The sequence below is a fragment of the Enhydra lutris genome, unplaced genomic scaffold (genome assembly GCF_002288905.1).
Source record: "Enhydra lutris kenyoni isolate GAN:26980312 unplaced genomic scaffold, ASM228890v2 scaffoldscaffold5, whole genome shotgun sequence".
Lineage (NCBI taxonomy): Eukaryota > Metazoa > Chordata > Mammalia > Carnivora > Mustelidae > Enhydra > Enhydra lutris.
Window position 1 is genome coordinate 30,346,464 of NW_019154089.1, and position 18,550 is coordinate 30,365,013.

The window sequence follows — 18,550 nt, forward strand, 5'->3', positions numbered from 1 at the left end:
TCAGTGCAATCCTTATCAAAATCTTGGCATGTTATGGATATTGACAAAGTCATTCTAAAGTTTACATAAAGAGGCAAAATACCTAGCAAAGCCAACACACTACTGAAGGAGAACAAAGTTGGATATTACTCAACTTCAAGACTTACTATAAAGCTACACTAATCAAGACAGTATGGTATTGGCAAAGGAATAGACAAATAGACCAATGGAACAGAATAAAGTTCCCAGAAATAGACCCACATAAATATAATTAACTAATCTTTGAGAGAGAACAAAGTGCAATACAATAGAGCAAAGGTTTTTCCTTTCCACCAATGACACTGGAACAAATGGACAACAATATACCAAAAAAAAAAAAAAAAAAAAAGGACTTTAGATAAAAGCCTTACATTCTTCACAAATATTAGCTAAAAAAGGATCACAGACTGGAGGGTAAGATAGGAAAAAACCTAGATGTCCTTGGGTATGCAGTGACTTTTTAAATATAACACCAAAGGCACAATCCATGAAAAAAATAATGGATAAGCTGGACCTCATTAAAATGAAAAACTTCCCCTCTGTGAAAGACAATATCATTAGAATGTAAAGATAAGCCACAGACAATATTTGCAAAAGACATTTGGTAATATCCAAATTATCCAAAACAGAAGTGCCTGAGTGACTCAGTTGGTTAAGCATCTGCTTTTGGCTCAAGTCATGATCTCAGAATCCTGGGATCAAGCCTCACGTCAGGCTTCCCATTCAGTGGGGATTCTGCTTTTCCTTCTCTCCCTGCCTTTCACTCTGCTTCTCCACCTGCTGCTCATGCTATATCTCTCACTCTCAAATGAAAAAAAAAAAAAATTTTTTTTAAAAAAAGTATACAAAGAACACTTAAAATTCAACAATAAGAAAATAAACAGCTTGATTTAAAAATGGGCCAAATTTTTAACAGATACCTCATTAAAGAAGATATACAGACAGCTAATAAATACATGAAAAGGCCTTTGACATCATATTTTGTTAGGAAATCACAAATTAAAATGAGATACCACGACACACCTATTAGAATGGCTAAAATCCAAAACACTGAACACCAAGTGGTGACAATAGTATGGAGAAACAGGGACTCTCATTCATTACTGCTAAGAATGTAAAATGGTACCGCCACTTTGAAAGACAGTTTGAGAGTTTCTTACAAAACTAAACATACTCTTGGCCCCTCCCCCAGCTTGTGCCCTTTCCTCGCTCTAAAATAAATAAAGAAAGAAAGAAAAGAAAAAAAAAACTAAACATACTCTTTTATTTTTTATTTATTTTTATTTTTAAAACTAAACATAGTCTTAACATACAATCTAACAATCACGCTCCTGGAAATGAATTGCAAACTTATGTCCACACAAAAACCTGCACATGTGATATATAGCATATTTATTCATAATTGCCCTGAACTGGAAAGCAACCAAGATGTCCTTCAGGTAAATAAACTCTGGTATATCAAAGCAACACAGAATATTGTTCGGTGATAAAAAGAAAGGCGCTAACAAGCTATGAAAAGACATGAAGGGACCTTAACTGGATAGTGTCATGTGAAAGAAGCCAATCTAAAAAGGCCACATATCATATGATTCCAACTATTTGACACTCCAGAAAAGGCAGAATGAGAGAGACAGTAAAAAGATCTGTGATAGGCAGTTTGGTCTTTGGGGTGAGAGATGAATAGGCAGATCACAGAGGATTTTTAAGGTAGCAAAACTATTCTGTATGATATTTATAATGGTAGATACACATCATTACACATTTGCCAAAACCCATAAAGTGTGTAACACCAAGAGTGAACCCTAATGTAAACCAGGTACTTTTGGTAGATAATGATGTTATCAGTGTAGGCTCATTTCATCAATCATAACAAATGTACTACTCTGGTGGGGGATGTCAATAGTGGCATAGGTTGTGTGTGGAGGGGGAAGGGAAGTATAGTGAATTCTTTATGCTTTCTGTTCAATTTTGTTGTGAACCTAAAACTTCTCTGAAAAATAAAGTTTGTTAATTCGAAAAATATATTTCCTTTAGGGTCCTGTATGAAAAAAAAATATCAAAACCTTTTTCCTGGCTGCTCTGCCAGCTGTGGAGTTACCACCACCCTGTTCTTCTGAGAAGGGCCTGAATTCAGCCCAGTTTCTGGAACGACAAGGAGGAGATGAGGAAAAAAGGCAATGTGGCCAGGAGTTTGAAACTGGGGTGCCCTGTGAACTCAGGCATGGTAGATCTCACAGCCACTTCAGGCAACCTCACTTTGTCAAGCCACAGTGCGCTCATCTGTAATAATACCACAGCAGCATAGTGGTTACAGACCACAATGGCTTCAGGGGCTCTGAAGCTCCTCATATTTCAGTTTGAATTTGGGTTTTTCTCCAATCTAGTAAGTGCATGAACATGGCTTCCATTGCCACCCACCTCTAGCTTCAAAGTACGAACATCAGTTGTACTTATGGTGAAGGGTTGTCCCAAGGATAAAATGCGATAACGTACCTGGCACATGGTAAGCCTTGTGCAATCGATCATAACTACTATTATTAGGTGGACATATTACATTGCCAAAGTTTGACCCATTCTGACCTACAAAATCAACAATTCCATGGGGTTTGACCTTATATCTCTTATGGGACTATTATCACTCAAGGAGATAATATAGGCACTGAGCTTGCTACCATTTGAGGTGCTCAATACATGATCATGATCACTATTATTATTATCCACAATCCTGGGGACAGCACCTGTTGTTGAGAAATCAAAGGACCCAAGACATACATTAAGAAACTCTTATCATTCTCTGTAACTGTCATTTCATTTACTACCCAGTTCCTACTCCCATCTCTCTTTTCCCTGACCCCTCCCTACCCTAATTATTATAGTGGAGACCTTGTCTTAGAAATCTTTGTATTTGCAGATTTTAGCAAATGCTAGGCATGTGATAAGTGCTCAAGAAATGCTACTGAATGGGTGATTCCAAGAGTTTTATAGGTTTCCTAGGGGTTGGGAGGCTTTGCTTCTCTTGTGGATTACTGGGGTCAAAAAAAAGGAATTAAAGACTAAAATCTTGAACATAACCAAGGGACTTGAGTAAAAGACCTCTTTAGGCTTTAATTCCTTCTGTCAGAATGGATCCAAGAATCCTAACCTTGTTCCGTCACAGAGTATTTGAATTGCAAGAGGGTTGCTGGGAAAATACACATCTACTAAAATGGCTAAAATTGAAAGAAGTGATGATACCAAGTTCTGACGAGGATGCAGAGCACCTGGAACTCTCTTGTATTTCTGGTGAGAATGCAAAACTGTACAACCACTTTGAAAAATACTTTGTGTAGTTTCTTATGAAATGAAACATGTATTTAACCACAAGCCCTAGCACATTCACCCCTAATTATTTACCCTAGAGAAATGAAAACTTACGTTCACATAAAATTTGAGTATTTCTAGTGATTTTATTCACAGTTGTCAAGAACTAGAAACACCCAACATCCTTCAACTGGTGAATGGCGAAAGGAAATGTGGTACGTTCACACAAGGGAATACTACTGAATAGTAAGCAGATGGGAACTACTGATACATGCAACAACATGGATGAATCTTAAATACGTTTTAATGAATGAAAGAAGCCAGACTCAAGCTAAATTCTGAATAGTCCCGTTTATATAATATTCTGGGAAAGGCAATGCTATAAGGGCATAAAGCAGATCAGTAACTGTTAGTGATTGGGAGTGACAGGAAACCAAAGGGAAGTTTTTGGAGATCCTTATTGTGGAAGTGGTGATTTGATTGTATGTATTTGTCAAAACTCATAGTCGTGTACACTAAAAAAGTGGAAAATGTTAACATATGTAAATTATACTGAAAAAAAACCCAGACTTTATAAAAAGAGCTAGTTGCCGAGGAAATGGTTTACAAAGTAAAGCTATCACTGGGTCAACATTATTACCATAGTAAGGGCCAATGGAGACAATTCTCCTAAGAGCAAGTTGGAAGAGTTCTGAGCCAGAATGAAACAATAATTATTAATTATTTAACTTATAATTTATTTAATTAAACATTTATTGTGCTTTCCAAATGCTAGGGGGATGAGAAAAGAGGGCATCTCCTATTCACAAAGGATTCACAACATAGTGGGAGTGGGGTAAGAAAAAGAAAATTACAGTATAACATGATCGTTATCTTTGATAATAATTAAAGAACAAGCATATAATTAGACTCTTCACACATTACACAATTAAAAGGACAAGCTAAGCATTAGGAATACACTCCTTATCCCTGTACTTAATAGCAGTAGAATGAGGATAACAAAAGCTAGTATTTAATGGACTGCTTACTTTGTGAGAGGTGTTATTCTAAGCATCCATTTAAACCTCACAAAAACCCTATGAGCTCGGAGCCATTATAGAAAAGTTTATTTACCCCTGGTCACTCAGCTGTAAAGAATAGCAACGGGAATTAAACGCTGGTGTGATGGCCATCTCCTAACCATGACCGAATACTGAAGCTAGAGAGGAACAGTGACCTGGTCACCTGAACTCCCCAAATTTGGAACAGGTTGTTCTAACTCTACCTCAGTTTCCCTAACATCAGAGGAGAGAGTCAAGCATGCAAAACTCTGTGTAAGACAACAGGGTAAACCGTGATTCCTCTTGGGATCCTTTCCTGTGCTTGCTATTTGCCCACACTCTCCCATTAATAAAGTAATATGGAATTATTATAAAAAATGGAAGAGGCGGGGGCGCCTGGGTGGCTCAGTGGGTTGAGCCGCTGCCTTCGGCTCGGGTCGTGATCTCAGGGTCCTGGGATCGAGCCCCGCGTCGGGCTCTCTGCTCGGCAGGGAGCCTGCTTCCTCCTCTCTCTCTGCCTGCCTCTCTGCCTGCTTGTGATCTCTGTCTGTCAAATAAATAAATTTAAAAAAAAAATTATAAAAAAAAAAAAACTTAAAAAAAAAAAATAAAAAAAAAAAAAAGAAAAAGAAAAAAAAAAAAAAAAAAAGACAAACAAAATCCAAGAAACCAACTTAAACAAAAAAAGCTTCATCCATTCATAGTCTCACCACCCAGAGGTAAATATTGCTAACATTTTGGCACATTTCCTTCTAGTCTTTTAAAAAAAAAATGTATTTTATTTATATAGCTGAGATTATACATAAATGTAATTTTGGACCCTGCTCTTTTTTCACTTAAAATCAGAGCATGAACTCTTAATAAACATTATTTTAAGTGGATATATAATAATCCATCATATAGATATTCTACAATATATTAACTGCTCCTTCACAGTTGCATATTTAGGTCGTTTCCAATATTTTCACTATTATAAATAACACCACTATTTACATTCTGGTCCATAAATCTTATAGATTACTTTTTTAGGATAGTTTCCCAGAAATGTAATTACTAGGTTAAATGTCAAGAATATTTTAAAGATTACACAGAGATGTAGTATTCTTTAAAAACAACAAATATATTCTTTACAAACAAATGGAAAGGCTTCTACGGGGTCAAAAGTTGTTTGTATGTTTGTGTCTGTGTAAGTATGGAGGGGGGTGGATGAGAGACAGAACTGGGAACTCTCTCAGTACTTGGTCAGTGCAGTAACCACGTGACCTTTTCTCTTGTGAGCTACTGCTCAATTTTCAGGGGCACATGCTGATTAAATATTGTTCCCTGAATGCCACCAAATGGAAGCAAATTTCAGGTACGGAGTCTGTATGCCTTTTGCGAGTATATTATCCATAGAATCAGTGAGACTTGGCACCTGTGTTTTTCACCAGGCAGAGCACTTTCACTGCCATTAATTACCTCAATATCTTCTCACAGCTTCTGGGTGAAATGGGTTGGGACAACCATTCCCATGCCCAGGTCATTGGTTAGAAACTCAGGCCCAGAAAGAAGTGACTTACCCAAAGTCACAGAGCTTGTTGGAGAGAGCTGGGGCTAGAATTCTCGTCTCATGGTTCTAAGGTAAAAGCCCCTGTTATGGAGTGAATTACGTATCCACCACACCACCACCCCCACGCCCCATCCATATGTTGAAGCCCTAACCTGAAATGCGACTATATTTGGAGACAGGGCCTATAAGGAGGTAAAAAAGATTAAATGAAGTCATAGGATGGGGCCCTGATCTGGTAGGATTAGTGTTCTTATAAGAAGAGGAAGACCAGAGCACGCTCTCTCTCTTTCTGCACACACGCAGAGAAGAGGCCACAAGAGGACACAGCAGAAGGTGGCTGTCTACAAGCCAGGAAGAGAGGCCTCATTAAAAATCAACCCTGCCAACACCTTGATCTTGGAATTTCAGCCTCCAGAACTGTGAGAAAATACATTTCTGTTGTTTAAGTACCCAGTCTGTGGTTTTCTGTTATGGTAGCCTTAGCAGACTAATACAGATTTTGGTACCAAGACATTGGGGGGGCGGGGTGGTTTTTGCTGTAACAAATGCCTAAAAATGTGGAAGTGTTTTTGGAACTGGGTAATAGGCAGAGGCTGGATAAGATTTGGGGTACATGTTAGGAAAAACACCTAGGTGGCCTTAAAGGGACTGTTGGTAGAAATCAAGTGTTAAAGATAGTTCTGGTTAGGGCTAAGGAAGAAAAGAGAAGAGCTGTTAAAGAAAGCATCTATTATTTTAGAGAAGACACACATCATCATGGACAGAATGTTGGTAGAACTGTGAACCTTAAAGGCGATTCTAGTGAGGTGTCACATGGAAATGCAGAACATGGAAATGGAAACTGGCAGAGAGGTGATCCTAACTGCAAAGTGGCAAAGAACTTGGCTGAACCATGTTGCAGTGTTTTATGGAAAGTGGAAATTGCAAGTGATGAACTTGGATATTTAGCTAAAGAGATTTCTAAGCGAAGTGTTGAAGGTGCGGCCTGATTTCTCCTTGTGGTTTATAATAAAACATGAGAGGAGAGGGATAAATGGAAGGGACTGCTAAGCAAAAAAGGAACCAGAATTTGAAGATTTGGAAAATTCTCAGCCCACCCATGTGGCAAAAACCAAACAACAACAACAACAAAAAACCAAAACAAACAAACAAAAACAACCAAGAATGCACGTCTTAGGGAGGACACCAAGGGTGTGCCTGGCCAACAACTCTAGAAGGAGGCCCCCCATGCAGTTCATCAGACATCTCAGCAGAAACCGGTAATAGAGATGAGAGGTATACTAGCAAGAGACACTGCCACTTTGGACCAAAGGGAACAAAGAAGGGACAAAATAAAGAAGGCTGTTGCACTTCCAGGATTCTACAGTACAGGATGGCTGAGCTATTTGGCAGTGAATATGCTTTATTCTTCAAGAGACGGGAAGAATGAGCTTGAAGGAGATTCAGAGATCATCAGGGCTGCCATTCCCACTATATGCCTAGGGCACTCAGCCCAGACGGCAAGGCTATTTCCTTCTCAGGTTCAGAGGGTAAGGCCTACTCTTGGTTTCAGGGAGTTGGGCCATCCCTGCCATGTGCTTCAGATGCAGGGCTGCGCCAAAAAGTCACAGGGATAGGGTTGCTGCCCAGAGTCGAGGAGGTGGGGCTACTGCCTAGGGCAGAGGGATGACAATACGGCCCCAGTGGGCCCCGGGTGGCAGAAAATTCAGCTAAAGGATTATTCTAGAGGTTTAAGATCTGGTGGAATTTGCCTTGCTAGGTTTTGGGGGATTTGTCTGGGACCTGTCACCCCTTCCCTCTTTCTGATTTCTCCCTCTTGGAATGGGAATGTTTATCTTATACCTATATTTTGCACATAAGTCATCTCGTGTCCATGTATAGAGGCATTTTGCCTCAGGATAAATCATGCTTGGAATTGCATCCGTATCTGATTTAGGTGATATTTAGATGAGACTTTGGACTTGGAATTGATGCTAGAATGGGTTAAGACTTTGGGGGCTGTTGGGATAGCGTAAATGTGTTTTCTATACAATGAGCACATGAATTTTAGGGGTGGGGTCAAAGGAAAATGTTATGGACTGGGTCTCCCTCCAATTCACATGTTGGAGCCCTAACCCCCACGGTGACTGTTTTTGGCAATGGGCCTATACAGAGGTAATAAAGATTAAATGAGGTTATAAGGGTGGGGCTCTGAGCAGATGGAATTAGTGCCCTTCTAAGAAGAGGCAGAGAGAAGAGCTAGCACCTTGATCTTGCACTTCTAGCCTCCTGAAACTGTGAAAAAATAAGTTCCGTTGTTTAAGCCCCCCAGTCTGTGGTATTTTGTTATGGCAGCTCAAGCAGACTAATACAGCCTCTAAATACATCAATGGCAAGACCATATCTTTTATTTATCCCATGGGTGCCCAGTGGTTTTGACAGACCCACCTACCTAGTCATCATCTTCAGGAGTGTCTTGTCCATCCCAATACACAGTATTTTGTTGACTTGTGCAAATCTGGGTGTGAAGAAAGAGGCTCAGTGAAAGGAATAGACGACAAGAGGTCTGAAGCTTGGTTTCTAGAACCAGGCTTGGCCAAAACTTGCTAAGGGATCTTAGGCAAGCCACTTCTCTCTGATTATCATTATCCATCTGTAAAATAAAGTGTGCTGCATCAGGCTCTGAAGTTATACAGATGTGGCTTCGAATCTAGACTCTGACATTAGTTGTGTGACCTTGCACAAGTTTGGTTTTCTCATCTCGAAAACAGAATAATAGTACCTACCCCAGGGATTACTGGGTTAATTAAGAGATGATGTATCCAGAGTCCCCAGCACATTTTAAAGGACAATAAAGGTGGTTATTTTCCTAGATTCATTAATTAATTAAGTTAATGTATGCAAAGTGCCAAGGACAGTTTCTGGCACTTAGAAAGGCTGTATCCCTCTTAGTTGCCTTCCCCCCCCCACCCTTATTCTAGCAGATAGTTAAGTCCTCAGTAAGTAAGATCCTTATTATTATTATTATTATTATTATTATTATTTAAGATCCTAATTATTATTTTCAGGCTTCATCTCCCTTCATTTCCCTCCAAAGCTCTAAATCCTAACTTTACCTAATTTTGTTTTCCCCCCCTAATACAGCCCCTAGGCTTTGCTGCCCTAGTATATTTGTCTACTCCGTTTTCTCTGCCTGATGCTCCATTTCTTTTCCTCCAGAGCGCAGCTGTCTTCTCCACTGGGAATCCTCTCTCCACTACCCTCCTCCTCCCAGGCAGAGGACTGGCTCCTTGATTTGTGTCTTGCTAAGAAAACAACTCCATATAGCACTTAGCTCTTTGTGCCTGGTGGTTCTGTTAACTCTTTCAGAGCCAGCCTCCAAGAGTAGCGGCCTCTGAGGCACGGTGCTGGGTGAGCAGCCTCTTGGTGTCACCCAAGACGTCTAGCACAGTGCGGGACAGAGGAAACGGCCCCCAGGGCAGAGAGGGGTCCAGTTTAACTCCTAGAAGCCCAAGCCTCCGACCCTCCCCAGGCCGCGCCCACCGTGAAGCCTGCCCCACCGCGGGCTCGGACCCTCCCTCCGCTGCTCACCATCACCTGAGTCGACCCGGCTCCCAGGGGTCCCCCGGGCTCCTTCCCGGCGGTCCCTCCCGCCCCCATCCTGGCGGGCGCGTCCCCTCCTCCACCCCGCGGCGGAGCCCTGCGGAGCTGAGGGCGGAGCGTCGCTGCTGATGGCTGGGAGCCGGGCTGGGAGGCGCTGGGCGAGCAGTGGGCTCCAGACGCGCCGCCGCCTGGCCGGGGGGCTGGCATGGCCGCGTGCTTGTGAACGCGGAGCGCGCGAGGGGCCGCTGCCACCATGCCCGGGGGCGTGGGCGCCGTCCGGCTCTGCCTGCTGGCGCTCGCCCTGCCGGGGTGGACCAGAAGTAAGTGGCGGGGTACGGGGAAGGGGGTCTGGGGGAGGATGGAGGCGGGTGGGCTCGGGGGCCCGAGGACCTGGGAGTCGCCCCGTGCAACTCCGCGGGGCTGGTTCCCCGCGGTCGCGCAGCCTGGGAGTCAGGGCTTTGTTCCCACATTGTGCGCCCGGGGAGGTGGTGGGGGTCCGGGAGACCCAGAGCAAGCAGAAAACAGCCGGTCCCCTCCCTGGCTTGCTTTTCTCTGTTTTCACTGTTTTTCTGCTTTTGGCTTTTCTTTCTGCTGCTTTCCTAGTCTCTCCTCCCCAGTCTTGGTGTGTGTGTTCCTATAAATATATATCGATAAAACTGGAACCATACCATATGTACGGTTTTGTGCCTTGCATTCTCCATTTCACATTATGAGCCCACATCGTTACATTCTCCAAAAACATGATTTTAATGACTCTAGATTACATCAAGAAATCGCAGAAGTGTAATTTTCAAAAAGTTAAAAACATAACATACAAATATAGGATGAATGGGAGGAAGACATTCCTTCAATTCATTAATGAGGTGGTGAGTAGAATGGTAAAGCTGGTGCAAAGCTCCGGAGGAATGGGTGGTACAAGCATCTGAGAAAAGGTTGAAATCGCGTGCTGGGACAGATACAAAGTGGTCAGTGCTCCCATAGGGTCAAGGAACCTTAATTCTCAGTTCTCTTTCTATAATATGGAAGTCATTTGCATCTCTACCGGACAAAAATCTATAGTTAACATGTAACTTCACAGAGTATGTTTTTTTGATTTGTTGTAAATTTAAAAAGTCAAACCAAGGGGCATTCCCTTAGAAAAATGTGGTGATCAATGGGAGGACCTGTTAAACAGTGCTCCAATGTGACATTGTAAGGACAATCCTGCTTGCTTTTTCCCTCATTCGCTAGTTTTGAACAATTTTTCTTAAGATGTACCGTGTGCCTCTATTATTTGGCCTTCCTCTCCATACTTTTTTGGCAATCATAAAGATAATTTCATTCCTTTAAACATTCCATTAAATATCATATAATTCCTTTTTATTGCAAAGAATCTAGACTTACCAGAGCCACCAGAGCAGGAATATGCCTCTCTGTTCCCCCATGAATATCAAGCACCTAGCGTAGTACTTGGTAGCTAGTTAAGCATTCAGAAAACACATTATGAATTAATGAATGCATTGCTTCTGATTTTTACTAGTACGATGAAACTAACGCTTGTCTAATGGGATTATTTTTCAGATGTATTTTGACTGAGAATACATCGTATCAGTAATCTGAAAGGAACATTAGTCACTCATAATCCTGCCATTTTCCCAGCACAACTGTGGCCGGCTATCATGCCATTTATTGTATTCTGTGTGATCAATGTGGTTGGTTTAGAGAGAATAGATTTTGCATTGGGGAAGGTCTGTGCTATGGTGAGTGCTGTGAAGTGTGTAAACCTGGTGATTCACAGACCTGTACCCCTGGGGCTAATAATACATTATATGTTAATTTAAAAAAATTAAAAAAAAAAAAGATCAGATTTTGAAATCCTCCCTCCCACCCCAGGCATCCTATGGATTTGGTCCTTTCTTGTGGAGACTAATTTGTCTAGGTCTTGGGGAATTACCGCTTTATTAAGGTGATCTGCAAAAAGTATTTTGAGGTCGGCGGTATGTAGAACACGTCTTTCTCCAAACAAGTTTCAGCTCACCTTTCTTGGAAAATAGAAGTCCTGCTACCTGTCTTGTCTTGAGGATGACAAGGGTTGATTGATAGTGATTAAGAAAGTAGGAAGTGATCTACAAAGGCAAACTTGCCATTAGGAAGCTCAGGGTAGTGTGATGATGCTTTGTGGATGTGGGAGCAGTTTCATGGTGACTCTGTCCAGTACTGCTGTGAATAGGCAGGCTGGTATCACTGTCTTCATATGACAGATGAGCAAACTGCAGCTCAGGGGGAAAAACCCATGGGCCTGATTTCCAGAACATACCCAGAATCTGACCACTTCATTCCTCTTTACTGAGCTCATTTTAGTCTGAGCCACCGTCGTCTCTCACCAGGTCCCCAGACTTGCCTTCTTGCTTCTATTCTTATGCCCACCCCTCCCCCAGTGTACCCCCCATCTCCACCCAGCAGGCCGAATGATCTTTTAAAAACCTGAATACAGATCATATTGCTCTGTGTCTAAACCCTCCAGTGCCTTCCAAGACTATTTATAATAAAATCCAGACACTTGTCATGGCCTCTGGGATCTCAGAACCATGGCTGTTTTGCTGACTATGTCTCCTACCAGCTTCCCTGTTCACTTACTAGATTCTAGCTAGCTCTGCCTTCTGCATGTTCCTTAAACGGGCCAAGTCACCTTCTGCTCAGGCAGGACCATTGCCCTTGCTGGTCGTTCTTCCTGGGGGCACTCTTCCCCCAGGTCTTTTCATGGCTGCCTTCTTCTGGTCTCTCAGGTCTCAAATGCCATCTTTGCTCACCATCCAGTCTAAAATAGGCACCTCCTCTTCAGTGTCTCTTTATTCCATGACCCTACTGGCCATTTGAGGATATTCGTATATCGTGCATCTCCCACCTCTAGAAGGTAAACTGTGAGGACTACAGAGACCTTGTTTTCCTTGTTTACCACTATATGGCCAACAGCTAACAGTGCCCAACTTACAGTAAGCAAGAGCCTGGCACCCAGCAGGTAGTCTAATGACCCAGGAAGGGGGTTGTTCCAGTTGGCAATGCATGCTTAGCTTAGCTGGGATGCAGACTTCTGAAATGCCAATGGTTGTGCATCCTGTTTTGGCAGGAGGAAATGGGGAAGGCAGCCCCCAGCTACAGCATGAACGAATAATACCTCAGTGGAAGACTGCAGAAAGCCCCACCAAAGAAAAGGTAAGACACCAAATATCTCATTTTCAGAGGCAGGAGCTGACAAGTCCATTCTGTGACATGCGGGGCCTCCTTCTCAACTTTCCTGGAAGTCCGGTCATTGCTATTAGTTCTGTTTCAGGCCTACTCTGTCCTCTTTGTGCATTCGTTTTGAAAATCCCAGATGGGACTTTCTTTCATTGTGTGACAAACTTCTAGAACACTTCCAAATGCTATTAGTTGAGGAAATGAAAATTATTAATGCTGACACAAGCTAAGTGCAAATACGTGTCACAAAAATCACCAGCTCTCAAGTGGAATTCATTAAATATTGTCACTGTTATCTTTGCTTTATATAATACATGCTTTACTTTATTGATGAGATAATATACTTGGAGAGAAAAATAATAATTCAAGCTATTTTTAAGAGACAAGGGAGGAATCTCATACTGGAGGATATATCTTAAAATGCAATAGTCTCCATGGGCCATGACACCAGGAAAATGCACCAGCTTTATCATAGGGATTGGGAACAAGACAGAAAACATTAACCTGTTATGCAAAGAGGACCTGTACATCCACGATATTCTTTGTGGTTCTGGTCTTTACAGTTCAAGTGAGACATGAAAGAGCTAGAAAGGAGGACAATTGCTGTGTGCCAGAAACCAGCTATGGGACCTTCCCCTTTCTGAACTTCTGATTCCTCATTTATAAAATAGGGATTCTAGGGGATAGCAATAAAGAGGGCTGGGGAGAAGCGATAGTTAATAAGGTCCTTTAGGGCTCAAAAGGTCCATGATTTATTGGGCAGCATATAAAAAAGCAAGATTATAGTAGAAGAAAACGGAGAGAGAGCTGTGTCAGGAAAACGTCAGAAATGGAGAGGAGAAATGCCTGGAATCCTTGAAGTTATGGCTAGGGTAATACACACATGTCCAAAATGCTTCCATTCGAATTTATTAAGGTAATTTCCAGCAAAAAATTTGGGAGAAATGAAAGTAACATTTTATCCTAAAGACAATAAATGCGTGGACCATATTTCATCAAAAAGTAGGAAAGGCTGAAAATAGCTTCAGGAAAAATCTAGACAGATTGATGGATGGCCTTCCTAGAGCAGGTTATTTTTAAAAATTAGGATCTTGGGTAGTCCAACATATCTGTTGGATATGGATCCAATATTTTCTGTAGAGGTTCTTTGTTCCTTCCAGATGTGGGATGCCTGGCATCCTCAGGAAGGGCCTGAGAAACAAAGTGGAGCTCCAGATCCTGTCTTTATTCCTAGCCATTGTCTGCCCAGAATCTGGGTCATTGTATTTTGTAGGAATAGTCAGCACAGTGCCTGGTGCCAGAAGTACTTGTTGAATGAACAAATGAATGAATGTCAGAGAGGGTGTAGAAGGTAGACTTCAGTCAGACCTCTTATTCTCATTTCTGTAATTAATTCATTCGCCAAACATTAATTGAACACTCACTGTATAGTAAGTATTGTACTAGATCTTAAGTGGCAGGTGCACATACACAGGACAGGTTTCTGATACCCTATGAAGCTGAAGATCTATTTAATCTACCCCTAAAGAGAAAAGAATTTTAACCTTTCATGGGAAGTATAACCAGCAGGTTGGCTCCCTCCACCTCCTAGGAGAGGTGAGCTTGCCTCTTCCTAGCACAGAGTGGAATTGCAAGGAAGAAGCTCAGCAGGGGAGATCCATAGATCCTGATAGAACTGTTTCATTGTTTTGCTTGAAATGTCCCTTGGAAACAAGGGACAACATATTTTAAATATCACTGTCTGAGCATCTTCCACACCACTTGGATTACCAAGTAGGCATTTGTACTCATGTTGCAGCTTGTGTCTCTTTGGAGGAGAGGTGACAGTGTTTGATTTGATGTCAACTTTCCTTTTTTTGTGTGGACTGTCACGCTTGAATAAGGGAATTGCTACAGTTCTGTTGCTGTGTACTCTTCCTCAGATGCCCACTTGCGACTGTGTCCCTGATGCTTAATGTGACTGGACAGGGTCCGTCTTCTGGAATATCCGGCGTAAAGTGGCAAAGCCTCAGCAACCAGAATAGGAGTTATCGGAGCTGAATCAGGGCGTTAGAGATGTAAGGGATGTGGATGCCTTAGTGAAAGTTATTGGGCAAACAACCACCTAACTTCCTCTCCCTGTGGTTTTGAAATGTCCTTTTTTAAAAGAAGTCAGTAGGATGAATTCATACAAAAATAGTAAAGGACAGGGTTGCCCAAGCTTTCTGGATCAGAATGTTCAGATCTCGTTGGAGCCCTTGGTGGCCTGAATGTTTCAGGGATGCCCAGTGCCTAGGACCCTAAAGGAAAGTGCAGTTCAGGGCAAATAAAAAGAGGAGTGTGCTTGGAAGAGGAAGGCCCCCAACCAGGGGTGGCAAAGCAGTGGACCCACTTTCTCCAATGCTGAAACTAAGCTTTGGGGTCAACTTCAGGAATTTATTAGTTCCTTGGTCCCAAGTTAGAGAACATGTATTTAAAACACACCAAAGAATTGAGCCTGTTTTTAATATGCTTAAAAATGTAAGTATCTCATTTTAAATAAATAACTTTACCTTCGAAATAAGCTCAACCACCTCAAGCTGAACTGTTGAAACATGGAAGTTTGTTATGACTTGAAAATTTTCCTTTTTTAAAATTTTAAACATTTTTTTAATTTTTCATTTTTTTATGTTCAGTTAGCCAGCATATAGTACATCATAAGTTTTTGTTGTAGTGTTCAGTGATTCATTCATTATATAATTTTCCACAATATTAAGGTAAAAAGAGATGAAAAGTCCCTTACTTAAAATATCAAAGCAATTCTCAAAACATGGAAAGATCCACAAAGAAAATAAAATTAACCCATGGTACTACTGCTGAGAGGTCACTGTGGTAACCTTTTGATTTATTTCGTTCTACAAAAATATATTTAAATAAAATATATAGAGTTGTTTTGAGCCTCTGTGTGCTTAATAATTATCATGTCTACTTTCTTGATAGTTTAAAAATTATTTCAAGTCATTGATTTTAATGACTGTTGAGTGCTTTGTCATATGCTTGGTCATCATTTATTTAACTATTCTCCTATTTTTGGACATTCAAATTATACTTCATTAGCCATCAGTATAAGTAATGAGCATCCCTGTGTATAAACCTTTGCCTGTTTCTGTTTGTTCTCTTCGGACAGAGTTTTGTCTAAACATTTAAAAACTCTTTGTCCATCTTGGGGCGCCTGGGTGGCTCAGTGGGTTAAAGCTTCTGCCTTCAGCTCGGGTCATGATCCCAGGGTCCTGGGATCGAGCCCCGCATCAGGCTCTCTGCTCAGTGGGGAGCCTGCTTCCCTTCCTCTCTCTCTGCCTGTCTCTCTGCCTACTTGTGATCTCTGTCTGTCAAATAAATAAATAAAATTTAAAAAATAATAATAAAAAATAAAAAATAAAAACTCTTTGTCCATCTGTCAAATTATTTTCCACTGAGTTGGTATCAATTTAAATTATTATTGGTAGGGTATGAGAGTGCCTATTTTTCAGTGTGCTCATTGTGATTTATGGGTTTTTAAAAATCTCTGTCACTTTTTTTTTTTTTAAGGTATCTTTAAAAATTTTTCCTTTTCGGTGGGGAGCAGTTACCACTGATGGTGAACATGTTTTTCGTGCTTATGAGCCATCTGTATGATATCTTGTGTGATCTCTTCTGGGTGTGCTGCTCTTTGGCCATCTATAAGTTTTTCTCATGTGTAAAATATATCTTCTCCCAGCTGTCTCCTCTGAAATGGTTGGGGAACTGAGACCCGAAATGAAACTGAGAGCCAAAATGAAATAAAATACGAACTCACTCGGAAGAGTGGTCTCCTGGTATTTTTGGTAATACCCAACAAGTATCAGTGGTTTTCTCTGCACCAGCTCTGTGACAAATTATTTACATTTGCTATGTCGCATAGTTGGTACAAGATTCCCATAAGGCTGACTGTTATTATCTGTTTTACAAATAAGGAAGCTGAGCGGTAGGGTGGTTCAGTAGCATGCCCAGCTTCACGTACCTGGAGCGTGAAAGCCAGCCCTGGAATCCAGATCTGGCTGCACAGAAAATTGACTGTCCAAGATCGTCGAGTGTGTGCCTTGATCAGACCTGCATGGAAGCACTTACATCATAGTTCAGCCTGGAGTTCCTTTCCTTTGTGTGTGAGGAGGAGGCAGATGGGGGAGGGGAACCGGGTCCTTTGGGGGTTGAAGTCATTTCATGTTTGGGCTGGAAATGCAATTGACCCTTTTTCGTTCACTTCCTGTGGATCAATGTCAGAGCACTGTGCTGGATCCTGTGCCTATTCCAGGGAGCCTCTTTCCCTGCTTTTAGGAACTGACATTCTTTTGTTGTTGCTTTCAGCATCCACACAGAGCTGAGCTCAGGATAAAGGCCGAGGGGCGAGAATTCATCTTGGACCTCGAGAAGAATGAGTAAGTGGACTCCTCATTTATCCATAATGAAACAATTCACTTCCATGTCAATGCCGGATGCAGGTGCCACTGTTTTGGAAGGAAGTGGTTTGTGAAATCACCAAGCCCTCAATCTGTGGTTCCTTTGCGGGGAGTATCTTGCAAAGACAGTATATCCACAATCTCTTGACTTGCTGTGAAATTATTGGACTGTTTAACGTCTTCCTTGAATTTCCTCTGACTGTATTTCCGGGGCCTCCTAGAGTTCACTGCAGGCACACAGGGGTGTGTGTGTGTGTGTGTGTGTGTGTGTTGTGTGTGTGTGTGACGAAGGGAGGGATGGAATGGAGGACTTTGGCAGCTGACTTACTAGCTCCAGCACAGCGCATGGCAGGAAGTGAAGATTAGAGGAAAACAGCAGAAAGCGGAGAGAGAGGTGGGGTGGAGTGTTGTGGGATTTCGTGCCTCGAACACGGGCTGCTCCATGTGTTTTGGGTCAGATAAGTCTGAGCTTCTGCCGACAAGAGCATGGTGAGCAGTCTCCTGGCTTCATCAGGCCGATTCTGCCATCTTCCTAACCTCATTCATCTCAGGTGGCTGCCTGGCTCAGAAATATTTTTCCACATTGATTTGCTATCAAGCGCAGTTGTATCTTGATTCACGTTATTGAGCAGGTGAGTGGACATAATGCATGGTTGCTCAGCGGCCATTCCCAATCTGCCTGGCCACCCGAGCACTCTCCTTCCTTGGCTGGGGGATGCTGAGGCCTCTGGTATTTTCCCACTAACTAGTTCTGCCCTGCAGACCTCCCAGATCAGACTGCATGGCTCAGAGAACTGCCTGCCTCCTCTTGGCAGCCTCTGGAGTCCCCTGAAGCAGATGAGTAATCAGACGCATCATTGCCAAGAAAGGGATGGATAGGGACCTTCCCGTATCCAGAAGGATGGGAATGGCTGCTAAGCTCGGATAGGAGGCAAGAACAGAAATTATTCCAAATTTGGGCTTTTGGATACTTGCAAAGGAGGGTGAGTAGTGTTGGTAGTGTGATAAAAGCATGCCTTAAGCAGCATGTACAGGAATTGGCTTCGTCCACATCTTTCCTCTGCCTCCAGAATATGGTGGCCTCCGGGAAGCTGGAAAGTTGGGCATCTCAATCATTTTTGCTGCTTTCCTCCTAACAGTGAAACCACCCCAAGAATGGTTTCCTTTTGTCCCATTTGCCTGGAATAGAATTGGCTGGCTATGTCCCCAGAAGGTGTCGACTCTGCCTGCCTGGGATTTCTCCTTGTGTTGTCTTCCTCTGGTCCTGCAGGAAATGCCTTCCGAGGGTCTCTTCTTGTCGATTTCTCGGGAGCCTGCTTTCGTTTAGCCCTTTAGCTCCAGGCTGAATGTCCCTCTTGCCACCCGCGGTTAATCTGTCCTATTTGGCCTCAAGAGGACCCCTTGACCCTTCA

General features: G+C 42.2%; 1 protein-coding gene across 1 annotated transcript in view; it reads left to right on the plus strand.

The window, feature by feature from the left end:
* Positions 1-9,702: 9,702 nt before the first annotated feature.
* The window catches only part of LOC111141010 (ADAM metallopeptidase domain 19), a 111,391-nt gene continuing 102,543 nt past the window's right edge, over positions 9,703-18,550 (plus strand). Inside the window, exons 1-3 of the mRNA XM_022493326.1 lie at positions 9,703-9,809; positions 12,596-12,681; positions 17,047-17,117. Of these exons, the coding sequence (XP_022349034.1) occupies positions 9,743-9,809; positions 12,596-12,681; positions 17,047-17,117 (224 nt within the window). The 5' untranslated portion in view covers positions 9,703-9,742. The remainder of the gene's footprint in view (positions 9,810-12,595; positions 12,682-17,046; positions 17,118-18,550) is intronic.